The following is a 21,858-nucleotide window of genomic DNA, read 5'->3' as shown; positions in this document are numbered from 1 at the left end:
TGGCCACAGAAGAAATCTCAAAAAGTGAAATAAATTAGTCTCAGGCCCAAGAAGGCTTCTTAGAAAGGCTCAAAAAGACTTCAAAAGGCAAATAAGAGAAGTAGAAAAAATGAGAAAAGAAATGAGAGAGGTAAACTTGAGAAAGCCAACAATTTGAAAAAGGAAAGGAAAAAAAATTGACTGAAGAAAACTCCTCAAATAGTAGAAAAAACAAATGGAAAAAGAGATACAAAAGCTAACTAAAGAAAATCACACAATAAAAACTAAAACAGGGCAAATGGAAGCTAATGACTTTGTGAGAAGTGTTTTTAACACTAGATTAAGCAAGAATTAATCAAATTAAAAAGAATGAAAAACTGGAAGAAATCCTTCATTGGAAAAACAGCCGACCTGGAAAATAGATCCAGAAGAAATAATTTTAAAATTATTGGCCTACCTGAAGGCCATGATCAAAAAAAGAGCTTAAAAAACATTTTACAAGAGGTCATTAAGGAAAACTGGCCCAATATTCTAGAAACAGAGAGGGAAATGCTCACTGAAAGAATCCATCAATCACCTTTGGAAAGAGACTTCATAAGGAAAACTCCACGGTTATAAAATTATAAAATTTATAAAATTATAAAATTCCAGAACTACAATCAGGGAAAAAAAAAAAAAAATACTGCAAGCAGCCAAACAAAAACAACTCAAATATCAAGGAGCAACAGTCAAGATTACCCAGGATATGGCACCATCAAAGAATCAGAGAGCCTGAAATGCCATATTCCAGAAGGCAAAGACCTGAGGCTACAACCAAGAATTAACCCAGCAAGACTGAACATCATCGTTCAGGGGAGGAGATGGAGCTTCAATGAAGTAAGAGACTTTCAGTCATCTCTACTGAAAAAAAAAAAACCAGAACTAAACAGGAATTTAATCTATAAACACAGGACTCAAAAGAACCATAGACAGGTAAACAAGGGGAAAAGTATATATTTAAAAGTTGAACTGTTTACATCCCTAGATGGGAAAATGATATCTGTATCAAGCAGGGAAAATAAAAGATAATGCAAATTTAATTCCTTAAATCAAACTTACTTTTGCTTTAAAACAGCTCTTAGAACATCTTTCTGGCCAGTAGTATACTGAGAAATAAAGATATCATTTACTGCAAAACAAAAAAAATATATATTTCAGAAACATCAAAGATTTCAAATTATCTCAAAGCAAATTATGCTAAAAGCATAAACTTCTCTTCCTAAACAATATTTGAATATTTAATGAAGAAATTCAGCAATATGGATTCTTTATATGCAAAGATCAGCAATCAAATCACATCAGTAAAACACCTACTAACTAACCATAGCCATTTTTTTAAACCAGATCTGTTACTCCTGGTGAAGAAGATCTGCAATTTAGTTTTCTAGAGATACATGGGACAGAGAGAAGTTAAATGACTTGTCCAAAGTCACAAAGTCTACATTTAAGTAAAAAAGACACTGTCTCACAATTATAAATTACACAGGAGAAAATGACATCAACAGCAGATCATGGAACCAATCCAGTAAAGGTAATTACCCAAATACAGCAGAGTTCATCAAAGAAGCTGAACAATCATAGGCAAATAACCCTTTTGTCCATCCCAGTACCATATTTTTTTCCCTTGGACTCAAGACTAAGATAGTTCTATATAGACTGAAAAAAAACATGTATAATGAAGTGACATAGTAAGATCTTGGAAAAACTGAGGTGAAGTAGACAGAACAATGTCCCTAGGGTAAGAAGGACCCGAGTCAAATCCAGATTCAGACTTTCTAAGTGTGAGCCTGGGTAAGTCATTTAATCTTGTCTGCTTCTCCTCCTAGCCAAAAAAGGACTTATACAAACCTACATTTCGATAAGGAGGTTAGAAGTCCAGTTTCAATATCATATTTGAAAACAGTGTCTGACAAGTAAAAGAAACAACACCTCAGGATTCTAGAAGCTGGCTATTAAAAAAGGTTAGGCCATTAACATATAATTCTAATAATAGTCTCCTTTTCCAATTTGTGCTTTCTTTGCTTTGTGAGGAAAACAAAATCCTATTCCTTACTTATTAAAACAATTTTGTTTATTTGCAGAGTCCTAAAGTAGATTTGAAATTAGAAAACATGAAATCTGACTTTTTTTAAAAAGAACATCAATAAAGAAAAACCAGAAAAAAACAAAACTGCAATTCATATTCCTAGCATTAATGGTGATTTTCTTTTACAATAAATTTTCAAGGTCTTTAAATTTCTAAATTAATATATTAACTTATGCTAGATGTCATAAAGTCATTTAAAGCTTATAGAGCAATCAGAAATTATGTCGTCCAATTCCCTTGATTTCACAAATGAGGAAGTTATAGTCAGGACAGATTATGTAATCTGTCCAACAGAGCCCAGATCTGGCTGACAACAAATTCAATGCTTGTTCTACTGTACTATACGACCTCTTATAAATAATCACAATGTTAAGAGTCAAATAAATAAAAAAAAGAAATGAAAAATGAAATGAAAACAATCCTTTTAAAGATTTCACTGATACCCAAAACACTCAATCAATTCTAACATGAAAAAAAATTAAGATCTATACATGATCAAGTCCTATTTAGTAGTTGTGCCCAAAACCATATGGGCAGACAACTATCTAAAATGACTGTTTTCCAATAACAAATCTTGTAAATAAAATACAAAAAAAAAATTTTCTTACTACTGTCAATAGTTTAATTTAATTTGAACAAAACAAATACTTGAAAATGTTTTAGCAGACCTCTAAATATGTGCCAGATGGAGTTGTGAACGAATCCAACCATTTTGGAGAGTAGTTTGGAACTATGCTCAAAAAGTTATCAAACTGTGCATACCCTTTGATCCAGCAGTGTTACTACTGGGATTATATCCCAAAGAGATTATAAAGGGAAAGGGACCTGTATGTGCACGAATGTTTGTGGCAGCCCTTTTTGTAGTGGCTAAAAACTGGAAACTGAATGGATGTCCATCAGTTGGAGAATGGCTGAATAAATTGTGGTATATGAATATTATGGAATATTACTGTTCTGTAAGAAATGACCAACAGGATGATTTCAGAAAGGCCTGGAGAGACTTACACGAACTGATGCTGAGTGAAATGAGCAGGACCAGGAGATCATTATATAATTCAACAACAATACTATATGATGACCAGTTCTGATGGACCAGGCCATCCTCAGCAACGAGCTCAACCAAATCATTTCCAATGGAGCAGTAATGAATTGAACCAGCTATGCCCAGAAAAAGAACTCTGGGAGATGACTAAAAACCATTACATTGAATTCCCAATCCCTATATTTATGCACACCTGCATTTTTGATTTCCTTCACAAGCTAATTGTACAATATTTCAGAGTCTGATTCTTTTTGTACAGCAAAATAATGTTTTGGTCATGTATACTTATTGTGTATCTAATTTATATTTTAATATATTTAACATCTACTGGTCATCCTGCCATCTAGGGGAGGGGGTGGGGGGGTAAGAGGTGAAAAATTGGAACAAGAGGTTTGGCAATTGTTAATGCTGTAAAGTTACCCATGCATATATCCTGTAAATAAAAGGCTATTAAATAAAAATTAATTAATTAATTAATATGTGCCAGAAAATAAGATTTGCCCATTTACCTTTTGCTTTATTACTTTCATCTGTTTTATCCAAAAGTACATCTTGTACTAAAGTATCATTAGGATTATTCTTGAAGGTAAAAAAGAAAAAGAAAAATCATTAAATAAGATAGTACTTAACAAAGTCATAAAAATTATGTTCACTATTTTCTCCTATGTCAGATGAAGAAGGGGAGAAAAGGAAAAGGAAATTATGCAAATAAATTGCTCCCACCTGCTCATTGCTAACAATAAGATGCTGATAAGGCTTTCAAGACCATTCTGACCTCTCAAACTCATCCAATAATTTTCTCATTTGTATTAAGTTCTTCATTTGCTTACTTGTTTAAACAGGGATATCACTTGTAATCTTTGTTTCTATATATCCTGATATTTCTTAATAACAACAAATCTTTTTTGGGGTTTCTAAAACACTTTAATTATAACAAATCTGTGAAACAGTGTAAGAATCTCCATTTTGCAGATGAAAAAATTGAACCTCAAAGATAGTAAATGACTTAGCTGAGTCACTTGGGAAGTACCAGAGCCATGATTCAAATGAAGCCTGATTTCAAAAATCTTAGGACCCACTGGTGGCACAGTAAACAAAGCACTGGGCCTGGTATCAGGAAGACCCAAATTAAATCTGGTTTTAGATCTGTGTGATCCTAGGTAAGTCCCTGACCTTCTATCTACATCAGTTTCCTCAACTGTAAAATGAGGATAATAATACCACTTACCTTTGAGAGAAGCAAATGAGTTAATATTTGTAAAGTGTTTAACATAGGAGCTTAATAAATGCTTCCTTCCTTTCCAATAGATCATGAATAACAAATGGTTTTCAAGTTTAACTGAAATAAAATCATACTAAGGTAGAACACTAGATAGGATAATAAAAACTTAAAAGATACTTCAGTCCTAGAAACTGTTTGGATATGAAAGGAAAGGGAGGAACAAGGTAAGAGTTGACAATCATTCACTCTAGTATGCATCCATTAACAATCATATTTTAAGTTCCAACTACATGCTATTCTCTTCATGTCATCTGCGCATAATAATTAAACAAATGATAGTTATAATATGTGAGACAATATATTTAGAGAGAAGAGAGCCCAGGACAGAGCCATAATTATATGGCATGATATAGATGATAAATTAACAAAGGAGAAAAAGGAACTGTCAGAGAAGTAGGAGAATAGGAGAGAATATGGTCATAAAAAGTTTAAAATTTAAAAATATTCATAATATGGCCACTTCAACCTATCTATCAATAACGCAAATGCTATAAGCTTTCAATTCTTTAGGCTTCTTAAATCCAACCTACTATTTTAATCATAATCAGGGACAGTATCTAAAGGGCAGGAGTTGAGAAGATGACAGTAAACTAGGTGCAGAACTCTGAAAAAGGAGGAAAAATTGAATCAGTGAAGCATTCTTTTAAAAAAGTACACAAAACAAAAGTTCACAGAGAAACACAAACATAGCAAGACAGCTTCAGCACTAAGATAATAAACATTAATATATTTTTTAAAAGATAATGGATATTCATAGTTTCATTTAAAATTCTCTTTTCAGTTCTTCATTGTATGAAGACCTTTTAAAATATTTCCTGGTGAATGTCAAGTCCAGAATAAAAAAAGAGCTTACTGGTAACTTTACAGAGGGTAGTTTCAGAGCGATGAAGAAGCCAGATTGCAAGAGGTTAATAAGTACAATTTAGAAAATAAAATTTAAAAAAAATTTTTCTAGGAGTCTGGTTATGAAAGGAAGATAGAGGATGCTAACTTAAGGATGGTAGAATCAAGTGAAAAGTTTATTTTGTTTTTAAGGACTGGGAGACGTAGGCACATTTATAAGAAGCAAGGAAAGAAATAATGACAGATGGAACGCAGTTTGGGGGAAAAGGAAGGGAGGAGGGAATAATCTGGGAGCTGGCCTCCAACATCCATCACCGCACGAATAAAGTAAGAAAATTTGGAACTATGAACTTAAAAAAAAAAAAAAAAAACAGGTTGCCAAGACAATGTTACTTTTCTCTTCTGTGGCCAGTGGCTGGTTATATATAAATATAGGGAATGAACTATGACTGATGCCTACCTCTCATTTTCTCATTTCCATTTTCACTCTACCCTACTCATGGCCTACTCCAACTCCTTCCAACTTTTCTTTCATGCCCTTAGAAATACCTCTTGTATAATGAAAACTTCCCTTCATCCTGAACTTCTTTATATCTCTCACACTCCTATATATGACACTTTACCTTTTCTCCTTCACATACCCCAACACATGAGTCCTAGAAGTAAAGAAGGCATGCTGCTTGCACTACTATTTCCTGACCATTACCTCCAATTACTCAGCAACCTCTCTCCTGAGAAGGGGAAAAAAAAGGAAGGGAAGAAAAGAAAGTAGGGAGGAAGGAAGAAAAGAACATGAAGGAAGGAGGAAAAGAAAAAAAGGAAGGAAGGAACAAAGGGAGGGGGGATCAAGTGTCAATATGTATATTTTTGTGTTAACTATTATATATTCAAAAATGCTTTTCAAGATACATTAAAAAAGGAAGCATCTATTTAGTGTTGTGGGCAGGTAAGACACATCTATATTTAACTGTCAGAAGAACAATATAGACCAACATGTAACTACATCAAAATTATACATTAAAAAAATAAAATCTATTCCTTTTGAAAGGAAGACAAGAAGAAAAAGGACAGGAGGAAGAAAAGAAAAATGTCAATGAACTATTATTAAAATATACAGAAGACAGCAAAGAAGTTCAAAATGGGCCATAAACAGGGCAGTTCTGTTATGTTAAATAAGATATATCTTGAAAAGAAAATGAAAGCAATAGATTGTTTTATATATAATCCCTTTCTTTGCATTGATAAATATTAAAATATTCACATTTGATGTTTACTAGGTTTATAACAAAAAGGAAAAACTTTTTATTTAATTGAGAAGAGTTGAGGTATCTAAAGAACCATCATACAGAAGTAGAACATTCTGCTTGGCCACAGAGAGCAAAACTAGAAGCAATGAGTTAATATTGGGATGGCACATTTAGATTGGATGAAAGGAAAAATTTTTTATCAGTTATCCTCAATTGGAATAGGCTGTATTGGCAGGTCCTCCTCATTGGGAATTTTTAAGTAAAGGTTAGGAAGAAATCCGAAAGGATTTCTTAATTCAAAAATGAGTTGGACCAGAAGTTCTCTGAACTGCCTTAAAATTCTGTAATTGCTTTTTGGGGTTTTAGTCCCACCTCTGTCATTTGCTAAGTACAAAGCCAGAAAGATTTATAAGAAAAGAAGTCTACCTAGTTATATAGTTAAGTGTCAAAATAAAAGAGAAATGATTCTTGTATTTCTTTACAGGGATGAGGTTGTAAAGTCATATATAAATAATAAAATGTTACCATGCCAGGTGTTTTGCTAAGTAAGCTCCAGGAATACAAATATAAGAAAATTCTTGCCCTTAAGTAGTCCTATGAGGCATAAAACAGGTTCAAAGTTAAGTAAACAAAGAACAAGCTCAAAACAATTTGGGAACATAATGGGTGGAAGTTTACAAATATGAGAGAAATTAGAAAAAGGCCTCTTGAAAGCAGTGATACTTGAGTGAAAACCTGAAGAAAGTCAGAGGTTCCACAAAGAAAAGGTGATGGTGTATATTTCAGGCATTGGGTGGTAGGGAGAGGATAAAGAAGCAGCTTATGTAAAGGCTGTACAAATGCTGAAGAACACAAGCCAGTCTGGCTGGAGTGGAGTACAGAATACACGAGAGGGAGCAATGTGTGAACATCTTAGAAAGATGGGTTGAACTTAGATTGTAAAAAGTTTCCAAGTGAACTTTTCTACAAGTATAGGGAAGAGGGATAGAAATTGATAATTAGGGTGGATAGTAGGGTTAAATGAAGATATTTTAAAAAGGGAAGACATTTGGGTATGTTTGAAACAACTGAAAAAAAGACCCAGTGGATAAGGAGAATCTGAGGAGAAGTAGTTAAATAAAGAGGCTGTTAAAAGAGCTGGAAGTTTAAAGGGACTAATCAGAGATAGCAAGAAGGTTCAACTTTTCTTCCAAGACTGACAGGATGGGGGTTGATTTTGAGGAAATCTCAAATGTGGGAAAAGGAACTCAAGACAGACTAGCTCAATTTACTCAATGAAACCTGAGGCTAAATCTTCAGACAGAAACAAGGTGACTAAAGAAGAGAAGATTTAGAAGAACCATTGTAGGAGTACAATAGAGAGCTGATCAGAGAAAAATAAAAGGATTTATTGCAAACAGGACAAATAGCCTTTAAGATTGGATAAACAAATACTATTACATTTATAACAGTAACCTGACACTAAAAGTGCCCCTCTTTTATTATCCTTAAAACAGCAGTCATCTTAATAATGAATAGTCTCTATTTCATGCAGAGATCTTTCATTTTATTGAAGATTCTGTACATACCACTATCAGGAGAAAAAAAAATCTGAGCTAAAATTAAACAGAAACAAGACTTACTATATCCAAAAACATTCCTTGAGAGCACTAAAATGTTATACATAAGATGAAAATTAAGAGTTTTTGCTTACCTCTTCTGATAAAATGGGATCTGTAACATGTTTTGTCTTAGGTAGATGTTTATGATTTCTACTAGATGTACCTAATAAAATACAATGGTTGGATTTTAGTTCCTCATAACCTAGACCTTATGTCTCTTTCATACTTAGTTGTATATGATTATTGTAACAATAAAAACTGCCTTTTTGAAGGTCAAATGCGCATACAAAATAAAAGGTTGAGGAAACTACAAGGGGTCTATATCAAAGGTGTCAAATATTGTAACTAGCATTACTCCCAAGTGCAGCTTGACTAGATTAAAATGTAATTAGAAATATTTCACAAAATAAATAAAAATATAAACATAGATAACATTAAATTTTTAACCTAAATCAACATGCAGCCTAAAGGGATCCTGTAAATATGGACTGTTGGTTAGTCATTTCTGACTCTTCAGGAATTTCTTGGCAAAGATACTAGAGTATTTTGCCATCTCCTTCTCCAGTGGATTAAGGTAAACAGAAATTAAGTCATTTACCCAGGGTCCCACAATTACTATCAGAAACTGAATTTACGGTTGCAGTTGATCAATGATGGACAGAATCAGCTACACCCAGAGAAGGAACACTGGGAAATAAATATGAACTATTTGTATCTTTGTGTAACAAGAGAACTATATGGATTTGCACACATAATTGTATCTAGGATATACTTTAACATGTTTAACATATATGGTACTGCCTGCCATCAAGGGGAGGGGATGGGGGGAGGGAAGTGCAAGGGACAATGTTGTAAAAATTACTCATGCATATGTTCTGTCGATAGCAAGCTATAATTTAAAAAAAAAAAAAAAAAAGCTGAATTTAAACTTATGTCTTCCTGAATCCAGGTCCAAAGGCTCTATCTGACGAGCCACCTAGCTGCCTCCTATCTATGGATTAGTGGCCACCATTTCTTTCTGAGTTTGATAGTACTGGTCTATGCTAAGCTAACGTGGCAAAGTGACAGAAAACTAAAATATTTTCTGATATAGGATAATGTTACTGAATTTAAATGTTTCCTCAAACCAATACTAATAAGATGTTTTTGAGTTACTGTGGCCAAAAAAATTAGTAATGAGACTTTCCAAATTTAGTAAGGCTGGTCCTGACATGATAGACTAAGATACATTAAAGATATGGCACAATTTTGGCACAATTATATAACAGAAATACCCTGACTCAGGAGTCATCGATTCTACGCTCATTTATCATCTCTTTGATGCTGGGCAAATCCCTTAGCCTCCCTGGGCCTCAATTTCTTCATCTGTAAAATGAAAGGTTTGACTTAATGGGCCTCTGAGAATCCATCGAGTTCGAGAACTTAAATTTATAAATCTACAGGTTATATTTCACTATATCAATGATAAAACTTTTGCATTTAAAAAATGCCTGACATGGAAAATGTGTAAAATGCAAAATTTGTAATTGTGCATAGGCAAGTGTTTCTATTAAGAATAAAACAAATTTTGCAGCTTGTAATCTTTAAAACTTTAAACCACAGACTTTTACTAAGTACTTAACCTGTGCAAAGCAATAGTCTGTCCCCAAAAGTGTAAAAAGTAAACAGCAAAAAAAGAAATCTTTATATTTCAATTGTCACTCTCTCTATCCCCAAAAAAGAAAAAAGAATTTAAAGTCAATTGGGATTTCTTAAAAGTTTTTAAATTTTTCTATGGAATGTGCCTTTAACTTTTGAAACAAATATCAAGTAATAAAAATTGTCAATAATCAGGAAAAGTAAAGAAAACACATGTAAACACATACCATCAGATATCCCATTTAAGTCAACAGGATTTGGTTTATTTGCTGACAAAGCAGGGGGAATGTATGCCGATTCATTTTTATGCAAAATCAAATCATCAACAGAATCGGGGGTAACCACTTCCCGTAACATCTTCACTGGTATTTTAACACTCTTCTGCTCTTCAGAGTGAAATCCCTTGGAGTGAAAGAGACTGCTGCTATGAAGATTAGTCCCATTCTTAAGGAGAAAGCAATCTTCTGTTTCCATTCAGTTTTCACAACAAAATTTTTGTTACTTGAAATCTGAAGATTCCTGAGGAGAGAAGAGAGGATGCAAATCAGTTTAAACTTCAAAATACTAAAAATTATTTCAGAAGAGTGAATTGTCAAAATAATGAAAAATACCTAGAACTAAAGGAATACTGAGATAAACTAGAAATAAACTGGGGCAATTAAGAATATCGCACAGCTCATTTATATAGTTTGTTTTTTAGAGCATTTAGGTGGTACAGGGAGGGCAGCTGAGCTGGAGTCAGAAAAACTCATCTTCCTGACTTCAAATCCAACCTCAAATACTTACTAGCTAGATGATCCCTCTTAACCCTGTCTCAGTGTCATTTGTAAAATAAGCTGGAGAAGGAAATGGCAAACCACTTCAGTCAGTATCTTGTCAAGAAAACCCCAAATGGGCTCAGGAAGAGTCGTACAGGACTGAATAATAAGAAAACCTTTTTCAAAGCATTTTTAAAATCATTTCATTTGATCCTCGGAACAAGCCCGGAAGTCAGTACCAATATTATTTATAAAGCGTTTATAACACTCTTTCCCAAGGCATTTTTGAATTATCCTCTTATTTGATTCTCACAAAAACCCTTGAAAATAGGTGCTATTGTTGTCCCCATTTTACAGGTGAGGAAAGTGAGGCAAACAATAATTAAAGATTTTGCAAAGTCACACAACTACTAAGTTTCTTTTGAACTCGGGTCCTTTCAGACCCCGGACCCCAGAGCATTATCCCCGTGGACCTTAAAATAAGGAGAGCAGATCCGTACCAATCCTTTACATATACATCAATCAGACAAACGAAAACAATAACACACGCCTAGTTGATTGGGGAGGGGATGATAAAGGAAGAGAAGTTCTACAGCAGAAGTCAAAATGACTCCCCTAAGTGGCCAACTCGGTCCCCAGAGATAGGGGCGTGGGGCGGGGCGGAGGGGGGGAGGGGGGGAAGGGGGGAAGGGAAGCGTGGGAGCGAGGGCGGAAGAGAGTTGCACGATACAAATAAATCTATAGATAATAGTCAACTTAACCAGTCTGCAGAGAGAAGTGACTTCGCTTCCTTCCCGGAGGTGTAGGGCACCTTTCCCACCCCCTCACGGGTTCTGCTTCCCAAATGCGCCAGTACCTCACAGATTACCCTAGCAACAACTGTTGCCCGCCAGCTTCCCTTTAAGCCTGAGTCCTTGAAACACCTGACGCATGCGCTCTCGCAAATGCTTCCATCTGAGTCCGACCAAAAGACCGGGGGCCTTCGGGAGTGTTCACTTATCCCTCCCCGGCTGGAAACAAAGGCTAACCATGAGAGTTCTGAGGCGTTAAAAAAAATTTTTTTTTAATTAAAAAAAAAGGGGGAGAGCGAATCACGAATTTTGTTGATTTTAATTTTCCCCTCCTTCCAGCTTAAAAAAACAAGTTTTCTTTAAATCACATGCTTTGGTAAAAGTTACACAAAACGGAGATAGCTACCAGAAAGTTCGAAAAGTGTCAAGAAACGCTAGCCGTGATTATAATTAAATGTAACTCCCAAGACCGTTGCAATACGGTAAATATGTCTTTTGACAAAAATCCGCAGATTCGTGCGAGGGTTAGCAAGGGGTTCATGAAACTCTGGCATTGCACCAAAGGAAAAGGGGGGAGAAAAAGCAATAAAAATAAAATGCAATCTTTGATTTCCTTCACAAGCTAATTGTACAATATTTCAGAGTCTGATTCTTTTTGTACAGCAAAATAATGTTTTGGTCATGTATACTTATTGTGTATCTAAGTTATATTTTAATATATTTAACATCTACTGGTCATCCTGCCATTTAGGGGAGGGGGTGGGGGGGGTAAGAGGTGAAAAATTGGAACAAGAGGTTTGGCAATTGTTAATGCTGTAAAGTTACCCATGTATATATCCTGTAAATTAAAGGCTAATTAAAAAAAAAAAAAAAGGAAGATAAATTCCAAGTCCAAACAAGTAATTTAAAATAAAATTTTTGAGTGTAAATTTAAAAAATAAATAAATAAATAAAATGCAAAAGCCGGCAGAGAAGCCAGGCTTCTCGGCGGAACCCTCAGCTGGAATGTGACGAATCTGCGGTTGCAGGAGGAAAAGGCTATTTGACAGACGCCAAGCCCACGTGTTCTAGTCTCCTAGACCGCGGCGCCTGCCTGACTAAAGCCCGCAGCCTCCCGCGTGCCGCGGAGACCCAGCCCCAGACCGAGACCGAGAGCCCCGGACCCAGATCCCGAGCTCGGCTGCGCCGCCACGGGGCCTTGAGAGAAGCGCGCGATCCTGCAGGTGCAGTTGTATTCCTCTCCCTGTGACCCCGTCCTCCTTCTTCGATCTTTCCCGGGCCGGGGTCGCCCGGAACCTGGGCGCCCTGGCGGGATTCCCGGGGTGCACGTGGGTTTGGGAGAAGGAGCCTAGCCCGCGGGGAGGGGCGGCCTTGCCCGGCTGGGCGTTGCGGGAATTGGTGTCATCTGGGACCCATCCCGAAGCTCCACCGGGCTGCGCGGTCTCCTTTCTGCTCTTACCCAAACCTTTCCTCAGTGACCTTGGGGTCAGTTGGGGATTTTTTTTTGTACTTGGCTTGGATGCCTTCTGCCCCCCGCCCCGCCCTCTTGGGCTTCGTTTCTTCCAGGGCCCTGAAATGGGATGCCGGGTCTCCGGGGGGGAGGGGAAGGAGAAGGGCGACTGCAAACCGGAGAGGTTACGTGATTTGTCCAAGGTCACCCGGTTCGGGTGGGCGGGAGACTGGATTGAACTCCGAACCTCAGATTCCAAATCTGGTGTTGCCTGCGCCCTCCCGTTGAATTTCAAACCCTTTCAGGCCACAAGTATTTATCAGGTACGCAAAGCGCATCTCGTAAGGAAACTACAAATACATACAACAATGGGGAGTCATACTGCTAACAACGAGGGGCATTGGGAAAGGAGGGTGGCTTAAAAGGTGGAAAGCACAGAGGCAGAAAACTGAATGTTCTTTATAAGAAATAGCAAAGGAGACACTTTGTAGAAGAATGTTGGTAATCGGGTTGTGAGGGGTTTGGGGCGCCAAATGGATCACTATATGTTTTGTGCTACAAACAATAAAGAACTATGGATGTTTTTTGAGTCATGAAATGACTGGGCCCTTGCATATTTTTTTTAATAACTTTTTATTGACAGAACCCATGCCAGGGTAATTTTTTTACAACATTATCCCTTGCACTCACTTCTATTCCGATTTTTCCCCTCTCTCGCTCCACCCCCTCCCCCAGATGGCAAGCAGTCCTATACATGTTAAATAGGTTACAGTAGATCTTGGATACAGTATATGTGTGCAGAACCGAACAGTTGTCTTGTTTGCATGTTAATAACTTTGGCAGCTGTGTGTGGAAGATGATTGAAAAAGAAATTAAAGGGAGGCTGCTGAAAGGCCACTTAGGAGGCTTTTGCTGGCGAGATGATAAGCCTGCGCTAAAATTTCATAAATATATAGAAGGTGAGAGATGCAAGAGATGTTGAAATGTATAAATATGTACAAAATGTACTCCCCTCCCCCCCCAAAAAAAAGATAATCTATTCTTTTGATAAGCTCACAGTCTAAAGGGAAGATGACATGAAAACTGTATAAATCAGCTGTGTACAGGTTAAATGGGAAATAATCATGGAGGGCATTATGTTAAAGGGGCTTAGGAAATAATTCCTGTAGAAGTGATTTTAACTGGAACTTGGAGAGAAGGCGGAGATAAAAAGAGAAGACATTCCAGGTATGGGGGTCAGCTAATGAAAATTAAATCGGGAGGTAGTGGCTTGGTTAAAGACCAACTAGAAGATCAGTATCACTGGATTAAAGAATACTTGTTGGAGTCAAAAGTATAAGAAGATTGAGTTGGAGTGATTCCTAGGTATTGTATCTGGTGAATGATAGAGAAGTGTTTGGGGGAGAGGAGAAAATGAGATTTGTTTGGGAGGTCTGGTGATGTCCCATAATAATAGCAATTGTAGTGATTAGAGTTTTGCACAATTTGTCCTTATTTGATCTCACAACAACCCTGGGAGTGAAGTGCTACAGGTATTATTATTGTCACTTTAAAGATGAGAAAACTGAACTTCAGGGATGTTGTGCCATATTCAAACCAGAGGCAGAATTCAGACTATGACTCTGGCTGCCTCTCTTCATTTATTGCTTTATCTGCATAGTTGAAAAGAGTACTCATATTGAGAAAGTCACGGATCTAGCCTGGTGTGATCTCAATCATTAAGCATTTATTAAATACCTGCTATTTGCCAGATCCTAAATGATTAATCTGTGATTCAAGTACTGGTGGCATCTTACAAATGAAGAAACTGAGGTACGATGACTTCGTCATCATTAGAATCCAGGTTTCCCCACTGTCATTCATTCAATGAATATTTATTAAACATTTAACTATATGCCAAGCCTGAAATATTCGGTAATTTTTTTAATGGACAAAACATCTACTTGAGGTATCTGTTAATATTGAAATTTTGAATTAACAATTATTCAAGTCATTAGTCACTATCTTTGTTGTATTATGAAGCAGTAGAAAGTATATGTCGATTTTTTGCTTCAGAAATTCCACTCCCTCTTGTGGAAAAATAAAGAAACAGGGATGAATTGACTTCCTCAAAATTGCACAGATGTTGTTAGAGGTAGGATTGATGAGATTGAGAACCAGCACCAAATGATGGGGCCAATTCACCTGTGAAGAATTACAATAGCTTTCTCATTGCCAAAAGGAATTTTTATTCACGAGAAGAAGTAAAACAGATGCCAAGAGTGGTAAATATGAAATAGATTTGGGAGAGCATAGAATTAACTAGGGAAAAGAAAGGTTCCTCTGTAGATTTCACAATTAACCAGGAGGAAGGGAATAGCCATGAGGTAGGAGTATGCCATTAACTGGCAGGCTAAATCCATAGAGGAGTTTAACACCTAAAAGAGTCTGTTAGCTATAACAAGGAGAAAGACACCAACGAGGTAGAATGCCTTGGTGGGTTAGCCCACATGGGGTTCTGCATAGATGAATTAGCTCATGGACAGATTTATGGGGAAATTTAACCTCAGGGTTTGGCATTATAACTTGACTTTCTGATTGGATATTTCCACAGAAGTGAGTGAAGCTTTAAGAATATACTGATTCCTATCTGAGTGCCCTTCCCTGCTCTCCTCAGTGAGTAATCTTACCCATATTTGAGACTTTGTCCTAATTACCCAGGATCAAGACCTGAGAGAAAGCTCATTGACTTGTTGCCCATTGTATTCCATTGCCCCACAGCTGCATGTTGACCTTAAAAACAATTGTTTCAAAACAGCAGAGCTAATATTGTCAGCTTTCAAAAGTTAAAGTTAAAATCTTTCTTCTTTGAAGGTATTCCATTTCAAATCCAGCAGATAATAGTTGAATCAAAGGAATGTTAACTAATTTTGAGAGGAGCCTAAATTGTTCTTAATAGCTGAATGTGGGTGACAGAGCCTGCCATAATTGTGGATAAGAATTTGCCATTAGATGTGACATGGCAATAAAATCATCATAGGAAATGATTTAGACAAACTAGTAAATTATATTTATTAGCGTGAATGAACATATCTGCAAATTTAATTTGCTATATTATTATTAATATTTGGAAGATAAAAGTGTTCTCAGAAAACACAGTATTAAATGGAAAAAATTTATAAGTGTCATTTCAAAACCACATGAGGGCACTACATGACTTTATTTTCCTACAGTTCAGATTGTTGGACTTTCATTGTATTTTCTGCCATTTGGGGGAGTTTCCTCCAAATGCAGTATTACAACCCTGAAATACATTAAAATTGTTAAAAGTATTAAATATAACCTTCATACTATCTGATTACTATGTCAGAAAAATTAATTCTAAACTAATTTTAAGAAAATGAAAATATGAAAAGCTTTTGGATCTTGAGTTAGTTGATCAGATAAATTTCTTTCACATAAAAAAAAAAAAATAGCAAGGAAACCTGTTCTTGGTTTTGGGTGCAATTGAGAACTTGGAAGAGCTTAGTTTGCCATTTGACCTACTGTACTACAGTGAACATACTGTATTTGTTCAGCAGTTCTAAAGACTGAAATTTCTTTCACATTAAAAAAAAATAGCAAGGAAACCTGTTCTTGGTTTTGGGTGCAATTGAGAACTTGGAAGAGCTTAGTTTGCCAGTTGACCTACTGTACTACAGTGAACATACTGTATTTGTTCAGCAGTTCTAAAGACTGAAAATCTAGTAGCTAAACCTTTGTACTTTCATCTGGTGCGCTTTTGTTAAAAGTTCCTTGATGCTTGTGTTATTGACCTTATTTCAGCTTTTGAAAAAAAATACACCAAAAAAGTGATTTGATTCGATGATTATTTCCAGAAAAGTAGTCTTTCCAGTTCTTAAGAGTTATATAAACTGGTTTTAGAGGGGGAAGCCAAACATAATCCAAGCCTTTGTTAACAACATAGAACTGACTCATCTTATATTGTTAAATCCCCTAGAAGTTGGGAAACTATCACCTCATTTTCAATTCATATTATTAGAGTACTTGAAGAATGCTTTGATTCTCTGTAGGTGGTAAAAGAGGATCATGATCTACATGGCAGTGTTTTAGCATTCATGAAGATGTTCCTGCCTGGACTTGATTGTTCCTAGCTTTTTTCCACTAAATGTAGAAATGCAAGAGGAATATACTTTTTTTTTTTTCAATTTGCTTATAATTTGGGGTGACAGCAATTGTGTCTAGACTTTCAGAGAACATGTCATAGGTACAAAATCAATGTTTTTTTTCATTGAAAAGATGAATTTCTATGTCATGAGAAGCATATTATGGGAAGCACTTGTCAGTTTTCCAAATGCATTCTAACTACCTCTTACTATCCACCACTGGTCTTCATTGGCTTATTATCTGTCTTGGACAGAAAGACTTAGCTAACTTGATTCAATATCTATCTAGTTTCATGTGCTGGTATTCACAAACAGCAGAGGAAAATAGAAATATACACTAATAAGAATTGTGTTTTCAATTTTAGTTGCATATGATCCTTACTGCTTGTTATCTTTTCTGAATTCACCTTATTTTTTTAATTTGGTTGTGTGATTGCTTTTTTATGTTTTTAAAAGTAATGATTTATTGGTTTTAGTCCTTTGTAATTTTCTTCAATTATATGTAAAATAATTTTTGAATTCTTTTTAAATTTTGAATTCTAAATTCTACCCTCTTCCTTGAGATAATAAGCAATCTGATGTAGGTTATATATAAAACATATTTCCATATTATACATTTTGTGAAAGAAAACTCAAGCTAAAAAAGAAATGGTTTGCTTCAGACTGCTTTCAGACTTCATATTATACATTTTGTGAAAGAAAATTCAAGCTAAAAAAGAAATGGTTTGCTTCAGACTGCTTTCAGACTTCATCCATATTATACATTTTGTGAATGAAAACTTAAGTTATAAAAGAGTTTGCTTCAGACTGCTTTTCAGACTAGATCATTGTATTGCTGCGAATAGCTAAGTCATTCACAGTTGTTCATCTCACAATTTTGCTGTCACTTTGTATAATATACTCTTTGTTCTGCTCACTTCATTCTGTATCAATTCATGTAAGTCTTTCTAGGTTTTTCTGGAATCATCCTGACCATCATTTTTTTATATCACAGTAGTATTCTATCATAAATTACATAGCACAACATGTTTGGCCATTTCTCATTTGATAGGCATCCCCTAAATTTCCAGTTCCATACCACACCTCAAAAAAAAGACCTAATATACCTTTATGGAAATAGGTCTTTTTCCTCTTCTTTCTAAAATTTCTTTGGGATATAGACCTACTAGTATATTATTGGATCAAAGAATATACAGACTTTTATAGTCCTCTTGGCTTATAGACCTCAAAGACTAACCTAAAACCAACTTCATTTTTCAGAAGAAATGAAGCTTAGGGAGATAAGATGATTTGTTCAAGATCACACAGGTATGAAGTATGAGAGACAAGAGTTGAGTCAATACTCTCTCCAATGACATGTTACCTCCCTTAATTTCTTCTTTCATACCTTATTTTAGTGTTACTTGCCCCGAGTATTGAGCCTTTCCTTTTATAACTTATTAACATAAATTTTCCTCTGAGGACTGTTTTTCTTGTGTTTCATATATTAATTGTCATTAAAATAATTATAATTTTCTAATTGCTTTTATATTTTCATAGTTTCCCTCACTAGAATATAAACTTCTAGAAGGCAATGATAGTTTGGTTTGGTTTTGTCTTCTTCATCACTTAGCACAGAGCCTAGTCAAGTACATAAAAGTTAGTTGAATATCAATACAATTATTTTCTATTATTTAATTTTTTAAAATCTCATTCAGAATATCATTACTTAACCTCTGTTTAGATCTGTACATTTTGCTTATATTTCCTTTTATTCCAGTGCTGTTTCTAATCGTATTATTATTATACATTTATAATTATTACATATTATTAATCGCATTTGTTATTTGTCTTTTTATATTTGTTTGGCTCCTTTATGTTTTGTTACATGATCAAGTTTTGCTAATATACAAGATCAACCTGGGAATGGGGGAATAAAAGTGTATACTACCATGTAGTGTAGTTTTATACTTGATTCTTTGTAGGGTCATGAAACTGTCATTCTTTATGTCTGTCTCCCAGCACAATTACTGCCACCAATCATTGCTGTTTGGTAGGTTGCCAGTAAGAAGTCCAAATCTTCCAACAACCCTCCTAAGAGTGTTGAATGAATGAGCATATTAAGCACTTATTAGGAATCAAGCACAGTACTAAGCACTAGTGATGTAAATAGAAGACAGTTCTTCTTGTAGATAATGATCCAATTTGGAGAAACAGTATACAAAAGAAAGTTGAACTGCAATTTAGAAAAACTCAGAAGTTCTAAAAGTATATCAAAGGGTATGTGGGAAGACCCTTAGATCCTTATGGTGGGAGGAGGAGGAGGTACTTGGTTAAGTCAAGAGACCCTTAGAATTAGCAAGCAAAGCAGATTTCTTCTTTTTAAGTTTAGCAGACTTTCCTTATCCTAAAGAAGAGTTGGCAACTATGTTATTTCAAATCTTATGAATCAAGTAGACTTAATGGTTCTGAGTGTTCAGAATAAGAATTGTGTCACCTTAGGATTTATGTGAAACTGACAGAGACAGATTGAAATGGTAACTGGCTTTCTTTACTAATAAATATTAGACCAGTTCCTACAGTTAACAATATGCATTTCTTAGTGACATTAATATCAAAGGAATTTAAAATATCAACATACAGAAAATCCTAGAAAGTACACAAAAAAGATGAGAGGAAAATAGAGAACCATAAAGAAATAGCTCGAAATGAAGGGGGTAAAAGGATGAGAAAGTGGTCTAGAGGTTATTTTAAAGGGAAAACAAAGTACTTTCTTGAGCCAAATTCACCATCTTCAAAGACTGGTTCTTGCTTTTTTTATTCCTTGTCTAGCTAATCTTTTTTGCCTCAGCTTTTGAATAAAAGGAGCATACTTCCACTCAACATCTATACCCCTCAAACAGCAAATCAAAGAAATAATAATTTCATCCAAGAGAATTGACCTGCGCCAAGATAAACCCAGGAACTATATGAACACAGTCACAAAACACTTCTCACACAAATAAAATCTGTTCTAAACAATTGGAAAAATATCGATTTGTTCATGGGTAAACACCAAGCTCATATGATAAAAATGACAATTTTACCTAAACTGATGTACTAGTTGATAAATGGTCAAAGAACATGAGCAGACAATTTTCAGATGAAGCTGTTTACAGCCATGTGAAAAATGCTCTAAATCCCTACTGATTAGAGAAATACAAATTAAAACAACTCTAAAGTACAGCTTCACACCTATCAGATTGGCCAAAATGACAGGAAAAGATAAATGCTGGAGGAAAATGGGGGGAAAACTGGAACAGTAATAATGCATTGTTGGTGAAGTTGTGAAATGATCCAGCCATTCTAGAGAGCAATTTGGAACCATGCCCAGGCTTATCAAACTGCATTGCTCTTTGATCCAGAGGTTTTACTACCGGGATGTTTGTCCCCAAAAGGTCATAAAACAGGGGAAAGGACCCACATATGCAACAATTATTTGTAGCAGCTTTTTGTAGTGGGAAGGCATTTGAAATGGAGTGGATGCCTAGCAATTGCTGGGCACTTATGAATGTAATGAAAGGTTATTGTTCTGTAAGAGATGTGGCTGATCTCAGAAAAGTCTGAAAAGACCTACATGAACTGATAAAGTGAGCTGAACCAGGAGGACATTATAAACAATAACAGCAAGATTGTGTGATGATCAACTTTGATACTTAGGCTCTTTTCAACAATGAGGCAATCCAAGATAATTCCAATAGATTTGGGATGGTAAATATCCACATCCAGAGAGAGAACTATGGAGACTGAATATGGATTAAAGTTTATTATTTTTACCTTTTTTTTGTTTGCTTTTCCTTTCTCATGATTTTTTCCCCTTTTCTGATTTTTCTTGCACATCATGACAAATATGGAAATATGTTTAAAAGGATTATTCGTGTATATAACCCATATCAGATTATTTTCTGTCTTGGGAAGGTTAGGGAAGAAGGAAGAAAAAAAATGGATACACAAAATCCTACAAAAATGAATGTTGAAAACTCATGTGTTTGGAAAAGTAAAATGTAATTGGAACGGGGGACTCATATTCCATCTTATTTCATATTGTTTTCTAGCCATTGCCCTTTCAGTTCTCCATTCATTCATATCTTTGATAACTAATTGATTGTCTCTCTGTACACATTGATTGTGTGAGATTGGAATTCAGTCCAAGTTTTGAGCCTTTGCTTGCTCAATGCTTTTGACAATTGCTTCTAACATTGCTGTTTTGATATATCTATAATACAGAATATGTACCTCTTATGTTTAGAACATGGCCTTATCTATAGTAGGTAATTTACAACTTTGTTCCTCTTCCTAACATTTTTCTGTCAGATATACCGAGTCTGATTCCTGATAGTCTGATGGCCCCACCTCATAATCATGTCTGTAAGTCACCTCAGTAATCCCTGAAATACTGCCATTTCTTGTTTTTCAGTCACATCTGATTTTATATGAATTCATTTAGATTTTCCTTAGCAGAGATAATGAAATGGTTTTCCATTTCCTTCCCCAGTTCATTTTACAAATGAGGAAACTGAAACATACAGGGTTAAGTGATTTGTCCAAGGTCACAGGGCTGGTGTTTGAGACCAAATTTGAAAAGCAGAATTTTCCTAACTACAGCTCCTGCACTTTATCCACTGTGTCACCTAAGTGCCCAAAGTCTTGCTTGTGTGTCCCAAACTTTTTTCCAACCCCTCCAACATGGGTAAGAGAAAAATTATTTTCTTCAAGGAGATGTGGCCAACCCTCAGATAATCAGAGAGTCATCCTTTAGTCAAGGTGATAAAGCCATAGGCTCTATCCTCTTCTCCCTTTTCCTTTTCCTTCTAAACAGTTCCACTCTTAAGATTTAGCTGAAACTGCTCTCTACTGATTCTTCACATAATCCCATGTTAATAGTTCAACTGGAGGTATGAGAGGATCTCTGAAAAAATTAAGAGAATTAATATTGTGC

The 21,858-nt window shown here is 35.5% G+C and overlaps 2 protein-coding genes across 12 annotated transcripts in view; one reads left to right on the top strand and one right to left on the bottom strand.

Annotated features, from left to right (window-relative positions):
* Positions 1 to 21,858, bottom strand: part of KIAA0586 (KIAA0586 ortholog) — a 149,902-nt gene that overhangs the window by 118,768 nt on the left and 9,276 nt on the right. For 2 of the 7 annotated variants that reach the window (XM_031952647.1, XM_031952652.1), the window contains exons 1-5: positions 11,277 to 11,573; positions 9,985 to 10,276; positions 8,212 to 8,282; positions 3,656 to 3,725; positions 1,078 to 1,147 (exon numbers count right to left, since the gene is read on the bottom strand). In XM_031952647.1, coding sequence (XP_031808507.1) covers positions 1,078 to 1,147; positions 3,656 to 3,725; positions 8,212 to 8,282; positions 9,985 to 10,231 — 458 coding nt within the window. In that variant the 5' untranslated portion in view covers positions 10,232 to 10,276; positions 11,277 to 11,573. Of the gene's footprint in view, positions 1 to 1,077; positions 1,148 to 3,655; positions 3,726 to 8,211; positions 8,283 to 9,984; positions 10,277 to 11,276; positions 11,577 to 21,858 lie in introns of those variants that run through there. The other 5 variants (XM_031952648.1, XM_031952650.1, XM_031952654.1 and 2 more) reach the window with 4 other exon arrangements.
* Positions 12,352 to 21,858, top strand: part of TIMM9 (translocase of inner mitochondrial membrane 9) — an 18,570-nt gene continuing 9,063 nt past the window's right edge. For 2 of the 5 annotated variants that reach the window (XM_031952656.1, XM_012548485.3), the window contains exon 1: positions 12,352 to 12,529. Coding sequence is in view for 2 of the 5 variants with exons in the window: in XM_031952655.1 (XP_031808515.1) it covers positions 12,882 to 13,079 (198 nt within the window). In the remaining 3 variants the exon portion in view is untranslated. Of the gene's footprint in view, positions 12,530 to 12,589; positions 13,080 to 21,233; positions 21,288 to 21,858 lie in introns of those variants that run through there. The other 3 variants (XM_023502653.2, XM_003756310.4, XM_031952655.1) reach the window with 3 other exon arrangements.

Source organism: Sarcophilus harrisii, chromosome 2 (genome assembly GCF_902635505.1).
Source record: "Sarcophilus harrisii chromosome 2, mSarHar1.11, whole genome shotgun sequence".
NCBI lineage: Eukaryota > Metazoa > Chordata > Mammalia > Dasyuromorphia > Dasyuridae > Sarcophilus > Sarcophilus harrisii.
Note: the sequence above shows the minus strand (reverse complement) of the source record. Positions and strands in the feature narration are given on the sequence as shown.